The sequence below is a fragment of the Panthera onca genome, chromosome D3 (genome assembly GCF_046562875.1).
Source record: "Panthera onca isolate mPanOnc1 chromosome D3, mPanOnc1 haplotype 2, whole genome shotgun sequence".
In the NCBI taxonomy this organism is placed as follows: domain Eukaryota; kingdom Metazoa; phylum Chordata; class Mammalia; order Carnivora; family Felidae; genus Panthera; species Panthera onca.
Genome location: NC_138350.1, coordinates 66,229,309 through 66,253,653, shown reverse-complemented (window position 1 = coordinate 66,253,653; position 24,345 = coordinate 66,229,309). Strand labels below are relative to the sequence as shown.

The window sequence follows — 24,345 nt, the reverse complement described above, 5'->3', positions numbered from 1 at the left end:
TACATTATTATTAACTAAAATTCATACTTTATACAGATTACCTTAGTTCTTGCCTAATGTCCTTCTATAGCAGGATCTCAGCCACATTATATTTAGTTGTTATATCACCTTAGGTTCATCTTGGCTGTGATTGTTTCTGACTTTCCTTGTTTTTTGATGACCTTGAAACTTTTAAGGAGTATTGATCAGGTACTTTGGAGAATATCTCATAAGTGAGATTTGTCTGATGTTTTTCTTTTTTTTTTTTTTTTTTTTTTAATTTTTAACGTTTACTCATTTTTGAGAGACAGAGAGTGACAGAGTGTGAGCAGGGGAGGGGCAGAGAGGGAGATACAGAATCCAAAGCAGGCTCCAGTCTCTGAGGTGTCAGCACAGAGCCCGAGGTGGGGCTCAAACCCATGAACCGTGAGATCATGACCTGAGCCGAAGTTGGACGCTTAACCGACTGAGCCACCCAGGAGCCCCTGATGTTTTTCTCTTAATTAAACTGGGGTTATAGGTTTTTGAGAGGAAGACCACAGAGGTAAATTGCCATTCTCATGATATCATATCAAGGGTGCATACTATGATCATAACTTACCATATCTCATCAGAACTGGGGAGATGATAAAAAACTGTCTCATGACAGTCTCTGTGATACAGAAGCAACTGAGAAACAGACTTGTAGCAGCTCCTCACAAATCTCCATGTTGGTTTTTAGTCATTTGATCCTGTTTTCTGGCATGTCTGGTAATTTCTGAGCACATGTCAAGCATTGTGTATAAATTCTATATTAGTTTTCCCCTTCATTAGTTTCTTCTTATGTTTAGTATGTCTTTCTTCTTACTTTCCTTGGATATTTTACTGTTCTCTTATTTAAAGTTGTTCAGGTCAACTGATCACCAGCTTTTTTTTCCCTAACTGTAAATTTAAGGTTAAATTTCTCTATAACTGTAGTTATAGGTACAACTCAGGGACCTTTTTTTTTTTTTTTTTTTAATTTACATAGTGCTATAATGATTTCAGGAGTAGATTCCAGTGATTCATCCTCCATGTATAACACCCAGTGCTCATCCCACCAAGTGTCTTCCTTAATGCCCCTTACCCATTTAGCCCCTCCCCCCCTCCCACGACCCAAGCAACCCTGTTTATTCTCTGTATTTAAGAGTCTCTTATGTTTTGTCCCCCTCTCTGTTTTTATATTCTTTTTGCTTCCCTTCCCTTATGTTCATCTGTTTTGTATCTTAAATTCCACATATGAGTGAAGTCATATGATATTTGTCTTTCTCTGACTGACTTATTTCGCATAGCATAATACCATCTAGTTCCATCCATGTTGTTGCAAATGGCAAGATTTCATCCTTTTTGATTGCCGAGAATACTCCATTGTGTATATATACCACATCTTCTTTATGCATTCATCTATTGATGGACATTTGGGCTCTTTCCATACTTTGGCTGTTGTCAATAGCACTGCTATAAACATTGGGGAACATGTGCCCCTTTGAAACGGCACACCTGTATCCCTTAGATAAATACCTAGTAGTGCAGTTGCTGGGTCGTAGGGTAGTTCTATTTTTAACTTTCTAAGGAGCCTCCATACTGTTTTCCAGAGTGGCTGCACCAGTTTGCATTCCCACCAGCAGTGCGAAAGGGTTCCTCTTTCTCTGCATCCTTGCCAACATCTGTTGCCTGAGTTGTTAATTTTAGCCATTCTGACTGGTGTGAGGTGGTATCTCATTGTGGTTTTGATTTGTATTTCCCTGATGATGAGTGATGTTGAGCATTTTTTCATGTGTCTGTTTGCTATCTGGATGTCTTCTTTGGAAAGTGTCTATTCATGTCTTTTGCCCATTTCTTCAATGAATTTTTTTTGGGGGGTTGTTGAGTTTGATAAGTTCTTTATAGATTTTAGAGACTAACCCTTTATCTGATAGGTCATTTGCAAATATTCTCTCCCATTCCATTGCTTGCTTTTTAGTTTTGGTGGTCGGAGATTTTGATATGTAGTATTTTCATTACCATTCAGGTAAATAGTTTAAAATTTTTCATAGTGATATTTCCTTTGACTCATAGGCTATTTAGAAGGGTATTTCTTCATTTCCAAAAATGTGGCGATTTTCTAGTTATCTCTTACTGAGTTTTAGCTTAATTGTGCATAGATCATAATCTGTATGATTCCAATCCTTTTAAATTTAGTGAAAATCAACAACAAAAAAACCCAAACAACCTGATTTTAAAAATTGGTAAAGGTTTTGAGTAGACATTTCTTCAAAGAAGATATACATGTGGCCCATAAGCACATGAAAAAGTACTTACATTAGTAATCATTAGGGAAATGCAAATCAAAACCATAAGATATCAGTTTGCTCCTATTAAGATGCCTACATTAAAAAAAAAAAAACAACAGAAAATAACAAGTGTTGATGTCGATGTGGAACATTTGAACCCTTGTGCACTGCTGGTGAAAATGTAAAATGGTGCAGCCACTGTTGAAAACGGGATGGCAGTTCCTCAAAATGTAAAAACAGAATTACCATATGACTCAGCAATTCCACTTCTGGGTATATCCTGAAAAGAACTGAAAGCAGGGTCTCAAAGAGATATTTCTATACCCATGTTCATAGCAGCATTATTCACAATAGCCAAAAGGTGGAAGCAACTTTCTATGAACGGAATGTCTGCGTCCTCCCCCCCCCCTCGACCCCAAACCCATCTGCGTTAAAGCCCTAATTCCCAATTTGATGGTAGTTGGAGATGGGGCCTTTAGGAGGTCACTGGGTTTAGCTGAGGTCACGAGAGTGAAAGCTCTAAGATGGGATTAATGCCCTTATGAGAAGATGAAGAGACCACAGCTCTTTCTACTGTGTAAGAATATAGCAAGAAGGCAGCTATCTGTAAACTTGGAAGCAGGCCCTCATCAGACACCAAATCTGCTGGCACCTTGATCTTGAACTTCCCAGCCTCCAGAACTGTGTATGTGTGGGGGGAAGTTGTTGTTCAAGCTACCCGGTGTGTGAGATTTTGTTTCGGTAGCCCAGACTAAGACACAACCTGTGTTGACATATAAACAAAATATTGTATATCCATACAATGGAATATTATTCAGCTTTAAAAAGGAAGAGAATTCTGTCCTATGCTACAATATCGTTGAACTCTGAAGACATTACGCTGAGGAAAATAAGCCAGTCACAGACACAAAGGCCCTATAATTCCACTTACTTGAGGTACCGGGAGCAGCCAAATTCATGGGGAAAGCAGTATGGTGGTGGCCAGGGGCCAGGGGCAGAGGAAAATGGGGAGTTATTTTTAGATGAGTTTTGGTTTGGAAAGATAAAGAGTTCTGCAGATGGATGGTGGCGATGGTTATGCAACAGCGGCTAGTCTTTATTTTTTTATTAAAAAATTTTATTTTAATGTTTATTTTTGAGAGAGACACTGCGAGTGGGGGGGAAGGGCAGGGAGAGGGAGACACACAGATTCTGCAACAGGCTCCAGGCTCTGAGCTGTCAGCACAGAACCTGACGCGGAGATCGAACTCACAAACGGTGAGATCATGACCTAAGCTGAAATTGGATGCTTAACCAACTGAGCCACTCAGGCACCACAACAGTATGACTATTCTTAATGGCAGTAAGCCGTACACTTAAAATGGTTTAAGATGGTAAATTTTATGTGTGGTTTATTACAATTTTTTAAATTGTTGAGACTTGCTTCATGGTCAGTGTATGTTTAATTTTTGCAGATGTTCCTTAAGTGCTTGAAATAACACATTTTCTGCACATTAAAGTCACTTGGTCGAGTTTGTTAATCATGTTCTAACAAAAATCTAGATCTTTAATGATTTTTTTCTTTGCCTTTTTGTATTAATTACTAAGGTAGGTATGGTAAAATGCTTCACTATACTTGTGGATTTATTCTATTTCTCACTGTGGTTCTATATGATACATGGAAGTCATGCCATCAGTTGCACACAATTTAAAACTTCTATATTTTATTGGTGAATTAAACTCCCTTGGGAAATCCCAAGTATGGCCTCCCTATAAGGTATTCAGTTCATTTATAGTCAGTTCCTCCTGATCTAGAGGCAGTTTACTGGGCAGCAGTCGTTTTTAATTTTTTAAATGTTTATTTTGAGAGAGAGCACATGAGAGTAGGGGGCGGGGGAGGGTCAGAGAGAGAGGGAGGGAGAGAATCCCAAGCAGGCCCCTTGCTGTCAGTGCCGAGCACAATACTGCGCTCGAGCTCACAAACTGAGATCATGACCTGAGCCAAAATCAAAGTGGGACGCTTGGGGGTGCCTGGGTGGCTCAGTCGGTTAAGCCTCTGACTCTTGGTTTTGGCTCAGGTCATGATCTCAAGGTTCTGTGGGTTTGAGCTCTGAGTTGGGCTCTGCACTGGCAGCAAGGAGACTGCTTTGGCTTCTCTCTCTCCCTCTCTCTGCTGCTCCCCTGCTCACACTGCCTCTGTCTCTCAGAATAAATAAATAAACTTAAAAAAAAAAGAGTGGGACACTTAATGAATTGAGCCATCCAGGTGCCTCCAGAGGCCATTTTTTAAATCATAACACTCTATCAGTTTCCAGTGAACAAAGTTGGAAAGTTAACTGAAGGTCGAGTTCTCATGCAGCATGGGAAAGGGTTTTGTTACCCTTTCACCTAGTGTTTTTCATCAGTCTGGAAAGTCTCAGGTTTTCTCTCTCCTCACATATTACTTCTGCCTCATTCTGACTTTCTTGTTCTTTGAGGACTCCAATTAAACATCTTTTGGACCTTTTCAACATCATCTCATGTCTCCATGAGATGTCAATATTTTCCTAGGCATTTTCCATTTTTTTTTCTTTTGTTTTCTCTGTACTTCCTTCTGACATATGTTCTGGTTATTTTCTCCTAAACTGTGTGTAATATACTACTAAACCTATGCACTGAGTTCTTAAACCTCTCAATTCTGGAATAGAGTTTCTGCTAGGTTATTTTTTTTAAACCTTTTATTTTTTAGTGCAAGCATGCTTTTTATTTCAGTCTTCTGACTACATGTTGGTCATGTTATTTGGAAAATTATCTGTGTCGGGTAATTTGAGGTTTGGGGTGATGATATCTTCCTCTGGAGAGAACTTCAGTTTGTTTCTGCCCAGTGCCTATAGCTTGCCACTCTAGGCCCTGTTTATTCAATATACAGAACTTGAGATTTTATTACTGTTAAACCTGATTGCAATCTGTGGAAGTGCTGATTGACTCCTGGTTCATCTTTACCCTATAGGGTCTTGTATTAAATATGTGGGGTGTTTATTAGACTTTCCATCTTCTGTGGTACTACATTTAGACTTACTTCTCTCTTGCTCAGCAATCCTGCAAAAGTCATAGTTACTTTATAGATTTTACTTTTGGATCATTAAATGCCTTCAGGACAAATGTTTGGTTTCACTGCCTGGAATACTTCCTTCTAACATTTTGGCTGGATAATTCCTTATACAGTATTGGGCATGTGGTTCTGCTTTTCTAAACCCAGATTTTTATGTTGGTTTTCAGGTGATGAGTTGGATCAAATGACCAAGTTGTTTATTATATATGCTGTGTGAAACCATCCTTGCATTACAAAGGTAAGAGCTGTTTATAAGTTAGATGGAAAAACTAATTTTTGTCTAGTTTTGGCATCAAAATTATTATAGCACTTAAAAATAAGTAGAGAATGTTGCTTCATTTTTTAGTTCTCTCTATAGTATTAGAAATCAGATCATTGGTTGCTTCTTGTGGGAGCTTTGACTGGGAAGGGGCAAGAAGTCACTTGGAACTTTCGGGGCTGATGGAAATGCTCTGTATCTTGACAAGCATTTTTCAAAACTAATTGAACAATTTACTTAAAATATGAGGATTTCATTATATGTAAATTATGCCTTAGTAAAAATTATTGTTCAAATATTAATAATTATTGAATCTAGTTGGGATATATACAGGTGTTCATTGTATTATGCTTTCAACTTTTCCTGGTGTTTAAAAATTTGCGGGGTGCCTGGGTGGCTCAGTTGGTGAAGTTTCCCACTTGGGCTCAGGTCATGATCTTGCAGTAAATGAGTTCGAGCCCCGCATTGGGCTCTGTGCTGACAGCTCAGAGCCTGGAGCCTGCTTCGGATTCTGTGTCTCCCTCTCTCTCTCTCTGCCCCTCCCCAGCTCACGCTCTGTCTCTCTCTCAAAAATAAAACATTAAAAAATAAAATAAAAATTTCAGAATAAAAAGTTGGGGATATGAAGTTAAAAGATAAATTCATTGTTCAGTTTCTTTCATATTAGTTTCAATAATGGTCAAGATCAAACACTATCAGAAAAGTGTTAAGGAGTGAAGAAATGTAATTAAAACAGATGTATGCTTGGCAAAGGAAGAAAGGTGGCTTGGAAATATAGGAGGCTTGAAAATCATGATTATACGGAGGAAGAAATCAGTGGAAAAGAGAGATGTTGAGATCAGGGAGGGTTGATGGGTTTAGAGATAGGAAGGAAAAGGATTAACAAGACAGGTGCTTGGAACTGAATTAAAAACTTCACTGCATGGTCCAGCCTCGTTAAGTCTTTTCTAAAGACACTGGTATATATTACATGGGTATATGAGAGTCTCTTAATAATTTTATTTTGGTATGTGTTTATCAGCTGTTTAGATATAAAAAAATTATCATCTATTGCTTCATAAGTTCATAAAGTCATGTATCTTAACTCATTTACTCCTTCACCATCCTGAGTTCAGGAATAATCATTCCTGTTTTATAGATTAGAAAATGAGGTTGTGACTTTGCTAAAGTTACACAGCTAATAAGTGAAAAAGCCACTCCTGAGACTTTTGACTTCATGTAACCTTAGGCCACTTTAATTACAATACTGAGGTTTTAAAATTTGAGCTAGATTAAGGGGGTGGATCAGTCAGGTAATTGCCTTGAACCTCAATTCATATAAACTGTTGACACATTCTATCATTGAAAATATGAGGGGGGGGCGCCTGGCTGGCTCAGTTGGTGACGTGTGTGACTTTTGACCTCAGGGTGGCAAGTTTGAGCCCCACATTGGGTGCAGAGATTACCAAAAAATAAAATCTTGAACAAAAGGTAATAAGGAGAAAATTGCATTTAATGTAATTCCCCCCTGGGGTAATAGTTCTGTGTGTGGCCAGAAGTGGTACTTTGGTATGTGGCCTCAAGTGGTGGTAAGGTTACCACACTTTCCTCCTCCCAACTCTGCTCCAAGGACATTTCATGTCACATTATAAGGAAGTTAGATTCAAGTAAGTGCAGGGCTTTCTTTCTCATGAGTAGGATACACAAATTTAGACCAGAGCTAAACTGTTTGTGACAGTAAAGAGACAGGCATCTTCTCTACCCTTTAGCACTCAGGCCTTCCTTAAAACAAGTATTGGAATGAGTATTCAGAGTATAGTTTAGAAAAGATGCCAAGTTAGTAATCTGGTCTAGGGAGACAAAGTAGCATCGTATTTCAGATGCTAATAGCAAACCCATCTAAAACTATCTGAAACAGTAATGGAAGGGTATTGGCTTATGCAAGTTGACAAGTACAGAGGTCAAAGTTAATTCTGGAATATTTTTAAGGTGATTCTTCTCCATGAGTTGGGCTGGCCCCTCATCGTAGCAAAATAGTTAGAGCACTCCACAAGCTAGAAAGTCTCATTTCTCATCACTGCATAAATGGGCCCACTCTTGATCTCATTGGCAAAGCCTGAAAATGCCCTGTAGTAGTGGATTTACAGGTTCAGTTCTGACGTAATCACGTGGCAAGGAAGACATTAGTTATTATTAGGCCTGTCTGGGGCAGCACTTAGAATTCTTTGCAGTCAAACCTGCCTGACCCTACAATGAATACTACAAAACAAGCCTCAGTGAGGCCGTGCTTCTCTTAATTTTGTGTGTATGTTGGTCCCTCTTATGTGTTGTAAGCTTTTTTTTTTTTTTTTAACACTTATTTATTTTTGAGACAGAGAGAGACAGAGCATGAATGGGGGAGGGTCAGAGAGAGGGAGACAGAATCTGAAACAGGCTCCAGGCTCCGAGCTGTCAGCACAGAGCCTGATGCGGGGCTTGAACTCAGTGACTGCGAGATCATGACCTGAGCCGAAGTCGGCCGCTTAACCGACTGAGCCACCCGGGCGCCCCTGTGTTGTAAGCTTCTTGATGGAAGGATTGTATTACATTCTATTCATCTTATTCCCTCAAAGCTCCCAGTTCACAGTGGCCTTCACTTAACGCCTGTTGAACAATGTTAAACTCCACTGAGGTATAAACCAAGGACTAAGGAGAATCAGCGAAGATCGAGGATACGCCACGCTAAGACCCTAAAGTTCATGGTGGAGAGCCAGCGTTAGAACCCACTCTAGATACTGTTCACTCTTTCTTTTATTCATTAAACATACAGGAAGGAATGGGAAGAAGCACTAGGCAGGAACCGGATTAAACAGGGCCTTGCAAATTATAATAAGCGTTTTAATATTCTGTCGTGGGTGGGTTTAATCCACTTCTTCAAAGAAATTTGAACCCTGTACTCGGTCCGGTGAGTTTTCTCAACAGCTTGACTCAGCACCTTCTCTCATCCTTTATCAGCACGTCAGGGCTGCCATCAAGCTTCCTTCCATCTATTCTGCCCTTGGCATTTCATTCTTTCCTAGCTATCTGATTTCCCTGACCCCTCGACTTTTTAACAACCAGGGTTCTTCTGAGCGCTCTTATTTCGCTCTCTTATTTCACGTCTCCCCAGTCCCACCGCCCGGCCCTCTCAACTCGGCAGTCCATGACATTCAGTCGCCCTTGAAAGTCTGAAGGAATCAGCCAGGTTAGTACTTTGAGGATATTACCAATCCAAAGAGATCTCACCCATCCTGCACCATTAGATCGGAACAATGGCTTACCCGACACCCATATTTTGATTGTTCCGCTACTACAATGGGGGATGGTTTTATCTGCGGCTGCTTCCTCCAGCTACAGCCACCGTGTGGAAGGGCACCGTTAGAATTTTCCCGAAATGTTGCCGCCAGGAGTCAGGAGTCCCGTTCACCTCTTCTTCCTCTCCGCCGCTCCCCCGGGCCAGGCGCTCCCGCGGGCCGGCCGGTAACGCTCAGTCGCCACCGCGCTTCCAGGGGAGGGAGGCGCCGTGCGGGGCCGAGGGGTGCACGGCCGCAGGCCCGGGCGATGGAAGGCGTGCGGGAGGCGGGTAGGCCGCGGGAGAGGGCGGGAGCTGACGCGCCGCGAACGCCGCGCGACGGGAGCCCGGGCGGAAGACGTGGGCGGAAGGTGGTGGGCCCGGGGGTGGGGGTGGGGGGGGCGCCGGAGGGCGGGGCCCGCGCGCCCCGGGGGCGGAGCTCCCGCGCCGGTCACGTGACAGGCCCGGCGGCGGCAGCGGCGGCGGCGGCAGCGGCCGCGGCGTCTTCAGCGGCGCCCAGTGCAGGATGGTGCTGGAGGCGGCGGCGGCGGCCGTGGTGGCGGCGGCGTCGTTGGCGGCAGCGGGAGGGGGTGCTGTGGCGGCAGCGGCGCCCGCGGGTGGTGTAAAATGGCGGATTTCGAGGAGTTGAGGGTAAGCGGGGGCGCGGGAGTGGAGAGCGGAGGCCGCGGGGGAGGGGAGGGGAGGCGGGGAAGCCGCAGCGTCGCCGGCCGCCACCTCCTTGTTTCGCGGGGACCGGTTGGCGGAGCCGCTAGCCCGGCCCGAGTCCGAGCGGGCGCGGGCGGGGGAGGGGAGGGGAGCGAGGCGGCCGAGGACGCCCGGGCCGCGCGGGGGCGGCGGACCCTGGGCCCCGGCCAGCGGTCGGTGGGTCCGGCCGGGGGTCCGCACACCTGGCGCGGGGCGGGGGCCGCCGTCGGGAGGGGCTCGTTGGGGACCCTCCTGCCTCGTTTGAGGGCTGAGGTGGGAAGCGGGATTTGCTTTTCCACCTTTACGGGGTGTACGTGTGCGTGGCGATTCAGAAGTCTCCACGTTACTCACTTGGTGGGAGACTGTTTTCTGAAACGTGAAGTTGCGTTTAGGAATCCTCTCTTGTGGCTGATGCTACTGTTTAGTGAGATCTGTCACGAGAAAGGCCCCTTCCACCTACCAGTGCTTCCTCTTGGAGAGAAGCGTGGTCTTTGGGGGAGCATTGCCTTTAATAATCGACCTTAAACCTTGAATATTTTCTTAGTGCGGTGGTAGAACACCCGCAAAGGCCGTGTTGTCAGGAGGTTTGTGAACTCGTTTTGCTCTTGAGGGAAAACATTTTTTCTTCGTAGCCTTAAAACAAGGTCACAACTTTATTGTTGATATCTTTGTATAGTAGAGGTTTGAAAATGGGTGTACTGGGGATGGAACGGAAAAGATAGCTTTCTCCGGGCTGCTAACCTTCAGAGTCCTCAACTGAAACAAAACTGTGGTAAACGAACAGAATTTATGTTTTACGGATCCCTGAATTATTGGCGACGTAAATGGATTACTTAAGGACGAAAACCCTGATTTAAAAAAAAAAGTCAAAGTAGAGATGAATGTGAACTTGAAATTAACTGCAATCTTTTTGCGTCACAGAGGTAGGATATCAGGGTTACTTTTTTGGAATAGAAAGGAAGAGGAATCCGATAAAAGATTCAGTTTTGTATGTTTATTGTTTTTTCGACGAGAGATGGAGTCGGGGAAAGATGTTGGCTGCTTACCTGGCTGATACAGTGGACATCAGCAAAAGAACGGATTGGTGATTCCGATCTAAAGGGAGAGTGTGTTATAGTTTGCAAAATACCTGCCATTTTCCCGTCTTTTGTTTCAAAAAGAATTGCTTAATTCCTAGTGAAAAGTGCATTAATGCATTTTATGCCCCATGTTAGTTTATGCAGAGAACCTTAACAATAGGTTAAGGGGTGTTCGTATTTGTAAGTGTAAGGGTTTTTGTGTCCAGAGCCCCAGCTGTGGAGCTTTTAACACCTGTGGAGCTTTTGAAACAGCCAGGCCTGAGCCTCAGCTATGTAAATTAATACGTTAGGTTTAGGATTGGTTGAGAAAACTGAAATTGAGGCTATTTTTTTTTTTTTTTAACCTGCAGTATCCTCTTAATTTTTGCATAGTAGTATATGCATACAACTTATCCTCTTCTAAGGTTTTTGTTGATGAAAATCTTTCCAAGACTTGTGTTAGACTTTTATCAATGTTGTTGGTCAATCTTAATAAAAAGAGGAGGATTTATTTACCGGTAGAGGGCACAAAGGGCAGTCAGTGCTGAGGTTCTAAGTGGAACTGCAAAGTGGTTGGCCACCAAGCAAGCTTTTTTTCTCTTTGGGTCTACCTTTCCCTTCTTCCTTTTCTCTTCCCCTACCTCATTTCCCCCTTTGGCCCTCTCCTTCTTCCCCCTCCCTCATCTTCTCCTCCACAATTTGTTTTGTGGGTCAGCTGCATCATCTCTTTCTGTAAACCAGCTGTCTTTGCTTCTCCCTGCACTTGATGGAAGATGGCCCCTCTTGCACAGTTCACATCAGGTGCCCAACAGAGACTGACTGGGGAGAGTTTTCAGAGGAGGGGAAGGTGTGCAGATAGATGCTGGAAGAGTTATCAATCCCAGTCTTTGCCTTAGTTGCTCAGCAGCACCCTCTACATTTAAAGGTGCACTGTCCCTCTCTGTGCCCTGCCCCCCCCCCCCATTTCAAACAGTGATGATGATAATGATAATGGCAGGTATCCATTGTCATATAGTGGCTATTACATGCCTGGCTGTGGTCTAAGCACTTCATATACTTGTTTAATTCTCAGGACAGTTGTAACAGAATTGTTAGAAGAAATTGTCAGAAGAACTTGAGACAGATTGAATAACCTGACACAGCTTGAGCTGGAAGACCTGAGGTTTTTAACCTCAGATGTGTGGCTTTAGAGTCTATCTTGTGTGCAGTTTCCTGCAGGTCCACCTGGTGCTGCTAGCCATCATCCTGCAATCTGTGAGCTAAACTGAATGATAAATAGCCAATGCCCTTCTTGTGTGACATATAATACTGGAGGGGAAATAGGACAGCTGACTGAAAATCTAATAGAAAGGAAAAGGGGAAGAAACATGTAGGGCATTCTAAATGGTCTCTGCTTCAGAATATATTCTGAGGATCAGAGAGATAGTCAAGTAAATTAAAGGACCAGGAAAAATAGCCAGCATTAGTTTGTTGGTTAACTTGGCAGTAGAAAAAATAGCCGACCTGGATGTCACATATTTGGCTGCTAATTCTGCTGCTGAAGGGATTTCCATTATCTTTAGCCATCATCATTCAGGGCTACTCCCTAGGGGCATGTATAACCAGAGCAGGTCACTCTGGCTCTGCTGCCCTCTCCTGTACTGGAGGTCAGGAATGCTGGGAAAGGTCATCCTCACTGTTCTTTAGTGACTCCTGTGCTTTTGCTTTGTAAGCTTAGGGTGGGATGTGGGATATTTGATGAGGCAACGTCTGTGGAACCTTAAGAGGCTGCCAGAGGATCTTAGTTTTTGAGACTGCTATGTAAGCCAATACCAGAGTTCTTGTCCGGTCATAGCAGAATATGGCAGTCCTGTGCTTTGCTGCTTTCATTTTAATAGAATACCAGCACACCTTTCTTCTAGTTCTTCTGAGAGAGAGGGTCTGACTGGCTGAGCTTAGGTGAGCATCCACCTGTGTTCTAATCATCTATGGCCAGAAGGTTAGAGTCCTATTATGCAGACCTGACTCATGAGATTATCTTGATGGATTGGGGGAAAGGAAAGAGCAAGTTCTCAGTATGGAAATTGTGGGCTGAGTAGTCAAGGATGATTGTAATGTGTCATGTATTTGAAACTTTCAAGGTGCTAGAAAAGAAATTATTCAATCCACTGGTTGCCCGTTTATAGCATTTATGTTGGTAGAAGTTTGTGAATTTACTAGTTAGCTAGTTATGAAAAAACCTGGGACAAGCTCATAAGATCTGATGGCCTGGACCTCTCTTATTGCCACCTTCCTTTCCCTCCACAATAGTCTGTAGCAGAGCTAAGCACAGAGGCAGAAAAGTGGGGGTCCTGAAGTCCCTCATTCTTTCAACCAGAGTGGCTTTTTTTGTAATCCTTGTCTTTCTCTTCGAGTTGCGTAATTGTATACTGTGGGCTGCGGGTGCAGTCTTTTGGCAGTCTTTCTTAAAAAGGTTCCTGCTAGGGGTACCTGGGTGGCTCTCTAAGTGTGCAACTCTTGGTTTTGGCTCAGGTCATGATCTCACGGATCGTGGGTTTGAGCCCCGTATCGGGCTCATGCTGACAGCAGAGAGCCTGCTTGGGATTCTGTCTCCCTCTCTCTCTACCCCTCCCCTGCTCAAGTGCACACAGTCTCTCTCTAAATAAGTAAGTAAGCAAATACATAAACATTAAAAAAAAAAAGGTTCCTGCTACTTTAACCTCGTTAGTCCACTCTCCTTACTTCTCACCACCCGAGTGTGGGGATGGAGGGGGGATCTATTGCAGTAATTTTTTTTTAAGTCTCTTTTTCCTGTATTCCTCATCCTCATCCTTTTTGTGCATTGAGTTTATTATCTCTGTGTGTGTTCGAACGACAGTGAGTGTGTGTGCAAAGTCTTGGTGTGTATTTGGGCAAGTGAAAGTGAGTGATCATAACTTTCTTGACAGATACTGGTAAACCAGATGCAGAAGATCGTTTATGCTGAGTCTTAAGTACTTCTAGAACAGCGATTTTTTACCTAGAAAGCTTGAGGATTTGTTTGGTTCTTTACACCTAGGAAGACTTGCCATTCTGGTAGCTTCAGATGCTTTTGGGATGTAGAGGGAGCATCAGAAGTGAATTGGGGATTTGAGGTTAGAGTTCTTCATCTTTCATAATACCCCCCAACTAATGGGCAAGAAAATAGACTAATATATATGACAGATGTAACAGAATCTACTGTATGATTCAAAGCCATCATTGGACACAACTAAAATTTCAAAGATGACTTCACTTGAGATCTTGTCTATGAAAGCAAATTCAAACCTCAATATTTAACTTAAATAGATAATTTTTTTTTTTTTTAAATTTTTTTTTTCAACATTTTTTATTTATTTTTGGGACAGAGAGAGACAGAGCATGAACGGGGGAGGGGCAGAGAGAGAGGGAGACACAGAATCGGAAACAGGCTCCAGGCTCCGAGCCATCAGCCCAGAGCCTGACGCGGGGCTCGAACTCACGGACCGCGAGATCGTGACCTGGCTGAAGTCGGACGCTTAACCGACTGCGCCACCCAGGCGCCCCTAGATAATTTTTAATAGTAAGCCAAGATATTCTTAGCTATAGTAGATATTTTTGCATTGGTTTGGTCCTTAGGTCCGTCCCCTCCCTCTAGTAAACATGAATAGCTTTTCTGATAAAGCTGGCACTTTTCTAAGTATAATAGTGTCCAAATGTTTCTCTTTTCTCAGCATTTTGCCTTTGTTTTTCTGGATTGCATCTTAGCTAGTTTATTTTTAAATTTTCTTATTGAGATATAATTGACATACTATAAAATTCAGCCTTTAAAAAAATGTTTATTTTTGAGAGAAATTTGGGGCTGAGATAAATTGAGAATTATATCTCAATATACCTATACAATATGTATATTGAGATATAATTCACATGCCGTAAAGTTCAGCCTTTAAAAAAAAAAATGTTTATTTTTGAGAGAGAAAGGGGAGGGGGCCGTCAGCACAGAGCCCGGCATGGAGCTTGAACTCACAAATTGTGAGATCATGACCTGAACTGAAATCAAGAGTTGGATGCTTAACTGACTGAGCCACCCAGGCACCCCTAAAACTAAGCCTTTTAAAGTAGTTTTGGTCTATTCACAAAGTTGTGCAAGCATCACCACCGTAATTCCAGAACATTTTTATCACCCCAAAAGAAACCCCATACTCATTAGCAGTCACTTCCTGTTCCTTCTTTTGCCCAGCCCTCAGATTCCGGTAATCTTTCTGTCTCTATGGATTTGTCTGTTTTAGACATTTCATAGAAATAGATTCATACAAATGGCTTTTTGTGTCTGGCTTCTTTCATTTAACATAACCTTTCAAGATTCATGTGGTAGCATGTATCAGTGCTTCATTCCTTTTTTATGGGTGAGTAATAGTCCATTGTATGGAATATACCACATTTTGTTTATTCATTCATGAATTTATGTACATTTGGGTGATGTCCACTCTTTGGCTACTATGAACATGGCTAGTATGAACATGTATATAAGTTTTGTATGGACATACATTTTCAGTTATTTTGGGTAGTTATATAGGAGGGGCCTTATTGGGTACATGTGGTGACTCAGTTTAAGTGTTTGAGGAACTGCCAAACTTTCACTACGTCATTTTACATTCCTGCTAGTAGTTATGAGTTCTGATTTCTCCATATCCTCACCCACACGGGTGTAAAGTGGGCTCTCATTGTGATTTTGATTTGCTTTTCCCTGGTGACTAAGATGTTGGGCATCTTTTCATGTGCTTATTGGCCATTTGCATGTTTTCTTTGGAGAAATGTCTATTCAAACCTTTTGCCCATTTTTATTTTTTTATTTTATTTATTATTGTTTTTTAATGTTTATTTATTTTTGAGAGAGAGACAGAGCACAAGCGGAGAGGGGCAGAGAGAGAGAGAGAGGGAGACACAGAATTCGAAGCAGGCTCCAAGCTCTGAGCTGTCAGCACAGAGCCCAGCCCGATGAGGGGCTCGAACTCATGAACCATGAGATCATGACCTGAGCCGAAGTCGGACATCCAACTGACTGAGCCACCCAGGTGCCCCAAACCTTTTGCCCACTTATAAATTGGGTTTTTGTTTTTTAAGTTCAACTTCTTTTTAAAAAAAAAAAATTTTTTTTTAACGTTTATTTATTTTTGAGACAGAGAGACAGAGCATGAACAGGGGAGGGGCAGAGAGGGAGACACAGAATCTGAAACAGGCTCCAGGCTCTGAGCCGTCAGCACAGAGTCCGATGCGGGGCTCAAACTCACGGACTGTGAGATCATGACCTGAGCCGAAGTCTGCTTCGGCTGCTTAACCGACCAAGCCACCCAGGCGCCCCAAGTTCAACTTCTTTATATAGTCTAGATACATGTTTTGTTTTTTTTTTAATCAGATACATGGTTTGCAAGTATTTTAGTCCTTTTTATGGACTGTCATTTAACTTTCTGCATAATGTACTTTGAAATACAATAGTTTTTACATTTTGACAAAGTTTAATTTATCACTCTTTTCTTGCTTTTAATTTTGATAAGAAGACATTGCCTGATCCAATATCATAAAGATTTATGTTTGTTTTCATGTAAGAGTTTGTATTTATAGTTTTAGTTTTTACATTTAGGTTGTTGATCCATTTTGAGTTCATTTTTGTTTATGGGGTGAGGTAGGATTCAAACTTCTTTTGCATGTGGATATCTAATTGCCCAGCATTATTTGTTGAGTTTAAGAAATTGCACAGTGGAAATAAAAGTGATGTGTGGAATCATTTGGTATCATAGTCCAAACTATTCTTTATGAATGTTTACTTTGAATCCTCTGGTAATGTGACTTTTTTCCTAGACTTTATTGGAAGACTGGTTTGACACAAGAATTTTTGTGACTTTGCAGAGAACAGTATAAGCCTAACCTAGCCATTCATAGTGCTCCATTTGATTATTCATGCAGGTCAATAAAAGCAGTTCTTGATAATGTTGCCAGACAGTTGTTGTTTTCTTTTCTTTCTCTTGCTCTCTTTCTCTCACCCTCCCTCCCTTCCTTTTTGGTATTAGCTTTGGGATGCATAGCTCTTGACTGTATGACCGTGGCCAAGTTATTTCACTTTTTCTTTAACCTGGAAGGTGGTTTTAATAATAATTTTTTTAAGTTTATTTATTTATTTTGAGAGAGCGTGCGAGCTTGAGCTTGGGAGAGGTAGAGAGAGGGGAAGGGAAAGAATCCCAAGCAGGCTCCATGTCGTCAGCATGGAGCCTGATGTGGGGTTTGAACTCATGAACCGTGAGATCATGACGTGAGCTGAAATCCAGAGTCAGACTCTTAACTGACTGAGCTACCCTGGTTTTAATAATAGTTTTTATTCTTTGCTCCGTTCCTCATTTTTCCCCCCCCAAATGAAAGCAATTGTATTGGTCTCTCTGACATATTTCACTTAGCATAATACTCTGTAGCTCCATCGGTGTCATTGCAAATGACAAGATTTCATTTTTTATGGCTAAGTAATATTCTTGTGTGTGTGTGTGTGTGTGTGTGTGTGTGTGTGTGGCCAGCCACATCTTTAACCATTCCTGTATTGATGGATACTTGGGCTTTTTTGTAATTTGTTATTGTAGATAATAATATTGCTGTAAACAATGGGGTGCTTATATCCCTTTGAATTGGTATTTCATATTCTTTGGGTAAAAATCTAGTGATGCGATTGCTGGATCAGGGTAGTTCTATTTTTAACTTTTTGAGGATCCTCCATACTGTTTCCCAGAGTGGTTGCACCAGTTTGCATTCCCAGCAACAGTGCAGGGAGGTCCATTCCCCTTTTGCCACATCCTTACTAACACTTGTTTCTTGTGTCATTGATTTCAGCCATTCTGGCAGGTGTGAGGTAATATCTCGTTGTAGTTTTGATTTGCATTTCTTGATGATGAGTGATGTTGAGGATCTTTTCATGTGTCTGTTGGCTATCTGTATTTTCTTCTACCAATTACATTTTTTTTTAAAGGAGATCTGTTTTATTCCTCTTTGCACACATCAGTGTATGAAGGTGGCTATCTCCTGACTCCATACATCTCTGACACAGAAATGCCCCCTCACATATGCCCAGTTATTCACCCCTCTTCAGTCTGGGAGAATTGGCAATTAATGGGTGGGACAGAAGGTTTACATCTCAGGAAGGTGTTTTTTGTTTTTTGGAGACAATTTTTGTGGGAAGTTTTGGGTCAGGGGGAAAGATAAGACCCAAGAATGGGTATTCCATCCTCCATGTTCTTGGGGAAATCCAAATCCCAAAGGTTTTCTGAAGAAAGGCATCTCTCAGCAACCCAGGAAGGGAAAGAGCTCAGACCTACTGCCTCCATGTAAGTCTGAGACAGAAGAGGGGGTTAAGTGGCAGAGATTACAGACCCAAGGCAGAGGAGTGAAATGCTTGTGGGGGAGCGAAGGGGACAGAGCCCGAGAGGCCCAAGTTGTAAATCCCACCCCCTCCCCAGTTTTGAGCAAAAACTCTTTTTTGTTTCTAATTCTCATGTTAATTTTACTTTTTATTTTATTTTATTTTTTTACATTTATTTATTTTTGAGAGACAGAGCACAAGTCGGGGAGGGGCAAAGAGAGGAGACACAGAATCCGAAGCAGGCTCCAGGCTCTGAGCTGTCAGCACAGAACCCGATGCGGGGCTTGAACTCACAAACTGTGAGATCATGACCTGAGCCGAAGTCAGACACTTAACCGACTGAGTCACCCAGGCGCCCCTAATTATTACTTTTCATAATAGTTAAACTTCTGTTTCTTGACTGATCAGTTTTAGACAACATCTTTTCAGTTCCCAGTTCACTTCCCTTTGTTTCTCCTACCTCCACCCTTTGTCTGCTTCTAACCTTCATTTTCTGTTGCATTGTCAAGATTTATAGCTTTTATATTATAACTTTTCTAAGCTTTTCTGTGCTTATATAGGAAGATTGTAGAAATTGAGTACTGATGACCAGCCTTTGTAATATGTATCCTGATAGAAATATTAGTCACTGTAAAACCAAGTAATGTGGAGCTATAGAAGAGCTTGTGTTACTAAACCTGTGCTCCTTTAAGGAGAAATGTAATAAAGTCCTGCTTGGGTGAGGAGAGCTTATGGAAATTATTTTTTAAATTTAATATTATAATGTGTTCTTATATGTAACCATTCAGCTTTTCTTGAAGGTAGGCTTTCTGGAGCTCTCAACCGTCCTTTTCTTATTTGGGCAGCTTGCTGTCTAGTTCTGCTGTACAGCTGTCATCCTGGGCTTACATTGTACTCCTGGATTAGGTCTGTTGCTTGAATCCCGTGTCTTTTTTAAATTCCTTTTTTAATATTACTGGAATGTAATCATGAATAGTTGTTTTAGTAAGGACACGTGATGAACAGTCTTAATTTCTTCAGTATCCGAAAAATGACTTGCCTTTGTTCCTGATTGGAAGTTTAGATGTAGAACTATAAATTGGTAGTATGGTTTTTCCTTACAGATTTTGAAAGCTTTACTCTAGGAATTTAAAACATCCAATGTTGCTAATATAGGTCCAGTTACAAATCCGATGGTTATCCTTTTGTAGTCATCTTGTTTAAAATCTTTATGGTGATATTTTTATCTTTCGTATTTTGTGAAATATGTCTGGTTGTAAGCCTTTTTTTCGTTCTTGGGGGAGTAACTTTTCAGTTCTAAGACTCACCAGGTCTGGGGACTGTCTTCTATTTCTTTGATAATTTCTTTCCCTCCTTTTCTGTTTTCTGTGAGACTCTTGATGGGTGAATGTTGGACTTCTAGATTGATGTTTGTTTATCTGAAGGTTTCCTTGGTTTTGTTTTTGAACTCTTCTATAGAATTTATTTCAGTGATCGTATTTCTAGTTTATAGAATCTTTTATTTTCTTTTTTCTTTCTTTCTTTCTTTCTTTCTTTCTTTCTTTCTTTCTTTCTTTCTTTCAGTGGCAACTTGTCTTCTTTTTATGGGGAAAAATGCCTTGAACTGAGGATGCTAGTTGCTTTAAAAAGGTCTCTTGAGACAATTCTCTTATTGTAATCGTGGTTTGTGTATTTGGGTACACCATGCTACCCTTTTTTATTTCTTAAATGTTTAAGTTATTTCATAAATACAAAAGATTATTTATAACAGGTAAAGGTACAGGTAAATAAACATGAATATAGCCATCATGTGAGTTAAGAAAATAGTTCATTAGGTCAGCAGGGTGCCCTTTCCTGGTTTAATCCATGATAACATGATATCATGTTATTTTATAGGTATATAAAATCATGTTATATCTATGTAAGTTTTTATGTGCTTAAACATTTTATACAAATGGAATAATACTGTATTTGGGGTTTTTTATTTATCATTGTTTTTAATTTTCTACTGTATGAATGCCTCTTTATCCATTCTCTTGTTGGAAGTTTGTGTAGTTTCCATTTTTTTCCTATTACAGTCTCTCACGTTCCTTATCTACACTTTGGAAATCCAAAAAGTTTTGAAAATGCAAAAAAGAAAAATTCTATAAACTTACCCTGCACTGATGTGACACTGTTTGGGAATTTAGTGATCTCATTTAGTATAAATATTTGTATATTTCACCATACAAATTCTAGGAGTCGAATTGCTGGGATTTAAGGGTGTATGTATCTTCAAATACTGGATGATGCTAGATTGTTTTCTAAAGATTGTGTCAATATTTGCTCTCTCCATCAATGCAGAAGTTTTCATTGCTTAGCTTTCTTGCTAACACTTAACTTTTATCAAATGGAAAGTTTTTGCCAATGAGTATAAAATTTCACTTGTTGGATTTTAATGTTTTCCTTTGGTAAGAAGGTGAGCATCTTTTATTATGCTTATTACCATTTTCTTAACTCTTCGGAGATTCTAATTGCCTATTCTGTGTCTTTTGCCTGTGTTTGTACTAGCATAAATTTTTTTTTTTTTTTTTACTAATTTGTAATAGTTCTACAATCGGGTCTGTCTGAGCTTTCTGGATTCTGATCTCTTAGTCTGTGCCAACAGAACCATCAAATTGTCTTAATTTCTCTTAACTCTGTAACAACTTCCACAAAAACTTCTGTTGCTCTAGGGCATTCATATAGAAAATACATAGATCGTGAGAGTACAGCTGAATGATTTTTTTTTTCAATATAACCATCTGTAGATGAAGAAATTGAACATTACTAGTACCCTAGAGACTCCTCTTGAGTTCCCTCCCAATGACTAACCTCTGCCTCCTGAAAGATACTACTAGCTTGACGTTAGTCTTAGATTAGTTTTGTCTATTTTTTGAGCCTTATATAAATGGAATTGTATGATGTATATATTGTTTGCGTCTGACTTTTTTCTCAATTTTGTTTACAAGACTCATTTGTAGGTAGTTGTAGTTTGTTCATTCCTTTCCACTAGCAAAATACAGGTTCCAGTTGTTCCATGTTCTTTCTTGTCTACTCTTTTAGTTTTAGACATTTTGGTGAATGCTTGGTGATTTTAATTTGCATTCTCCTAATGAGTAATGATTTTAAGCCCTTTTTAATATATTTATTGCCCATTTGGCAGTCTTTATTAACTTGACCTGCCAGATTTTTTGCCCATTTTTGGGCCATCTATCTTTTTCATACTGATTTGTAGGAGTTCATCATATATCCCAGATATCAGCTTTTGCAGGTTTATATTTTGTTAGTAATCTTCTCGATTCCCCAGCCCTATAAGTCTATTCAAAGATCTTGACTTCTCAACCTATCCATTGCCCTTTCCCCATTGGCAAATATTTCTAGGCGAAAAGAGGCATCAAATGTTGGACTCTATTTTCTAGACTTTCCTTCTTTCCACAGTGTTGGCCTCTCACGTCCTTGCTGACTTGATAGTGCTTCATGCCTTCAAATGGATGTTTTTCATATTATATTCCGTTTTTAAATTTTCACAGAGAGGGTTGGTCTCAAACTGTTTACCCATCATTGAGGAATAAGAAGTAGGTCAGTTCCTCCTCCCTTGTCGTTCTTGAGGGAACTTCTTGGCTGTTTGATCCTCTGTATAATTTTAAAATCATTTTTTTTAAGTTATGTAGACGCATACAAACATGCACAATCTGTTGGGATTTTGATGAGAAATGCACTGAATCTGTAAGCCAGTTTGGAGAGAATGAAATTTTCTTAACCATGAACATTGTGATCTTCATTTATTTAGGTCTTTTACAATATGTTTCATAAAGTTTTGTAATTTTCTTCCATTAAGCTATTGCAAATATTTTGTTAGATTTATTTTTAGGTGCTTTATTTTTTTGTATCAAATCATAAATTATGTCTTTTCATAATTTTCTACCTTGCTGGTGTATAGAAGCACAATTTGACTTTGTGTAACAACCTTGCTATACTCCTAAATGTGATAAATTATCTGTAGAATTCTTTTGGATTTTCTGTGTAGACAGACCTATCTGTGAATAATGACCTCTTTGTTTCCTCCTTTCCAATTCTTATGCTTTTTTTTTTTCTTTCTTTCTTTTTCTTGTCTTAATGTGCTGGCTAGGATCTCCAGTACAATGTTGAATAGAAGCGGTGATGGGGGCATCCTGATCTTGTTCCTGATTTTAAAGGGAATGCTTTCAAAGTTTCACAGTTAAGTATGATGCTTGCTGTAGGTTTATTGTAGATAATCTTTTCAGGTTAAGGATGTTCATTTCTATTACTAGCTTGCTAAAGGAAAAAAAAGTGTTGAATGGATGTTGAATATCAAAAGCCTTCTCTTCATTTTTTGAGATGTTTCTCTTTTATAACCTGTTAACATGGTGAAATACATATAATTTCAAGTATAAAGTCAACCTTGATTTGTTTCCTTTTTCATTATTGGACTCAAATTGAAGATAGTGAATTTAAGTTTTTTCTGATAATTAGTAATATTGACTTATAATTAAAAAAATACATTTTTCTTCTTGTGGAAGAATTTATTTAAGATTAGAATGATCTGTTTAAGTGTTTGGTAGACTCCCTGGTAAAATTGTTACTGGTGTTTTCTTTGTGGGACACTTCTTAACCACTGATTCAGTTGCTTTGGTTATAGGATTGTTCATATTTTCAGTTTTCAAGCCAGTTTTGGTAGGTTATACTTTTATAGGAAGTTGTCCATTTTATTCACATTCTTGAATTTATGGTATTAAGTTGTTAATCTCTAATTTTGTAGAGTCTGTAGTTAATGTCCCTTTTATCTTTTTTTCTTTTAATGCCTTTAAAAAAAAAACTTCTTAAAAAAGAATCAAATTCCTATTTTTTTTGTTTTTGTTTCTGTTTTTTAATGCTCTTCATTGTATCCTTCCCCCATTCGTTAATTTCTGCTCTTTGTTTCCTTACACTTCTTTTGGGTTTATTTCTATTCTTTTTCTAATTTCTTAAGTTGTATGCCTTTTTAATTTTCAGGCTTTTAACATAGGTCTTTATTGCTTTGCCTGCATCACACACGTTTTGATGTGCAATAATTTCATTATTTCTCACTTGTACTTTTCAATTTTCCACTTTGAATTCTTTAGTTTATGAGTTATTTAAAGGTTTTATTTCTAAACACATGGGAGTTTCTTTAGTTGTTGATTTGTAATTGTGTTGGGTTAGGAAGCATGATCTATATGCTACTAATCCTTTGAAATCTCATAAGACCGTGGTCAGTTTTTATTTTTGTTTGTACATGGAAGAGAATTTGTATTTTGCAGTAGTAAGCACAGTTTTATACATGTCTGGTAGTCAGGCTTGTTAATTCTGTTCAAATCTTCTGTATGTTTTTAGAGAGCCGAAGTATGTTAATCTTTTAGCAGAATGTTTTTTTCCCCCCAGTTTTTTTCTTGTAGTTCTACCAGTTTTTAAAATATATTTGTTACTAGGGGCGCCTGGGTGGCGCAGTCGGTTAAGCGTCCGACTTCAGCCAGGTCACGATCTCGCGGTCCGTGAGTTCGAGCCCCGCGTCAGGCTCTGGGCTGATGGCTCGGAGCCTGGAGCCTGTTTCCGATTCTGTGTCTCCCTCTCTCTCTGCCCCTCCCCTGTTCATGCTCTGTCTCTCTCTGTCCCAAAAATAAATAAAAAACGTTGAAAAAAAAAAAAAAATAAAATATATTTGTTACTAGTACATGGAAGTTTAAGTGTGTATTTTCCTGTTGAGTTGGAATATTTATTCTATGTGGTGACTATGTCTATGAATGCTTTTTATATGACATACTACTGTTTTGTATTATACTATTTTCTTCTGGTCAGCTCACTTTTTCTGATTTTTAAAATTCTCCCTCCTATATTTTTGTTTTGTTCTTTTGTTTTAGTTTTCTCTCTTGTGAATATCATGCTATTGAATTAAAAAAATTAATCTGCTCTGGTAGTCTTGGTCTTTTTAATTTTTAATTAAACTTTTTATGAAGATAATAGTTTGCTCACAGTTAAGAAATAGTACAGAGACATTTCATGTAGTCTATACCTAGTTTCCCATAGTGGTAACATCTTGCAAAACCATATCAATATCACAAGGATATTGACATTGACACAATCAAGATACGGACCATTTCCATCACTATAAGGATTCCTCAGTATTGTCATTTTTATCACCACACCCACTTTCTTCCCATTCCCTTAATATCTCGGACCCACTCATCTGTTCTTCATATCTATGGTTTTATCTTTTCTAAGAGTGTTATATACATGGAATCATACAGTATGTCACCTTTGGGTTTGTTTTTTGTTGCTTTGT

The 24,345-nt window shown here is 40.0% G+C and overlaps 1 protein-coding gene across 5 annotated transcripts in view; it reads left to right on the top strand.

Moving 5' to 3' along the window:
* The first annotated feature begins 5,558 nt into the window (after nucleotides 1-5,558).
* PIAS2 (protein inhibitor of activated STAT 2) overlaps nucleotides 5,559-24,345 on the top strand; it is a 103,108-nt gene continuing 84,321 nt past the window's right edge. For 2 of the 5 annotated variants that reach the window (XM_060613767.3, XM_060613762.3), the window contains exon 1: nucleotides 9,397-9,539. In XM_060613767.3, the coding sequence (XP_060469750.1) occupies nucleotides 9,516-9,539 (24 nt within the window). In that variant the 5' untranslated portion in view covers nucleotides 9,397-9,515. Of the gene's footprint in view, nucleotides 5,579-9,396; nucleotides 9,540-22,155; nucleotides 22,245-24,345 lie in introns of those variants that run through there. The other 3 variants (XM_060613769.3, XM_060613774.3, XM_060613768.3) reach the window with 3 other exon arrangements.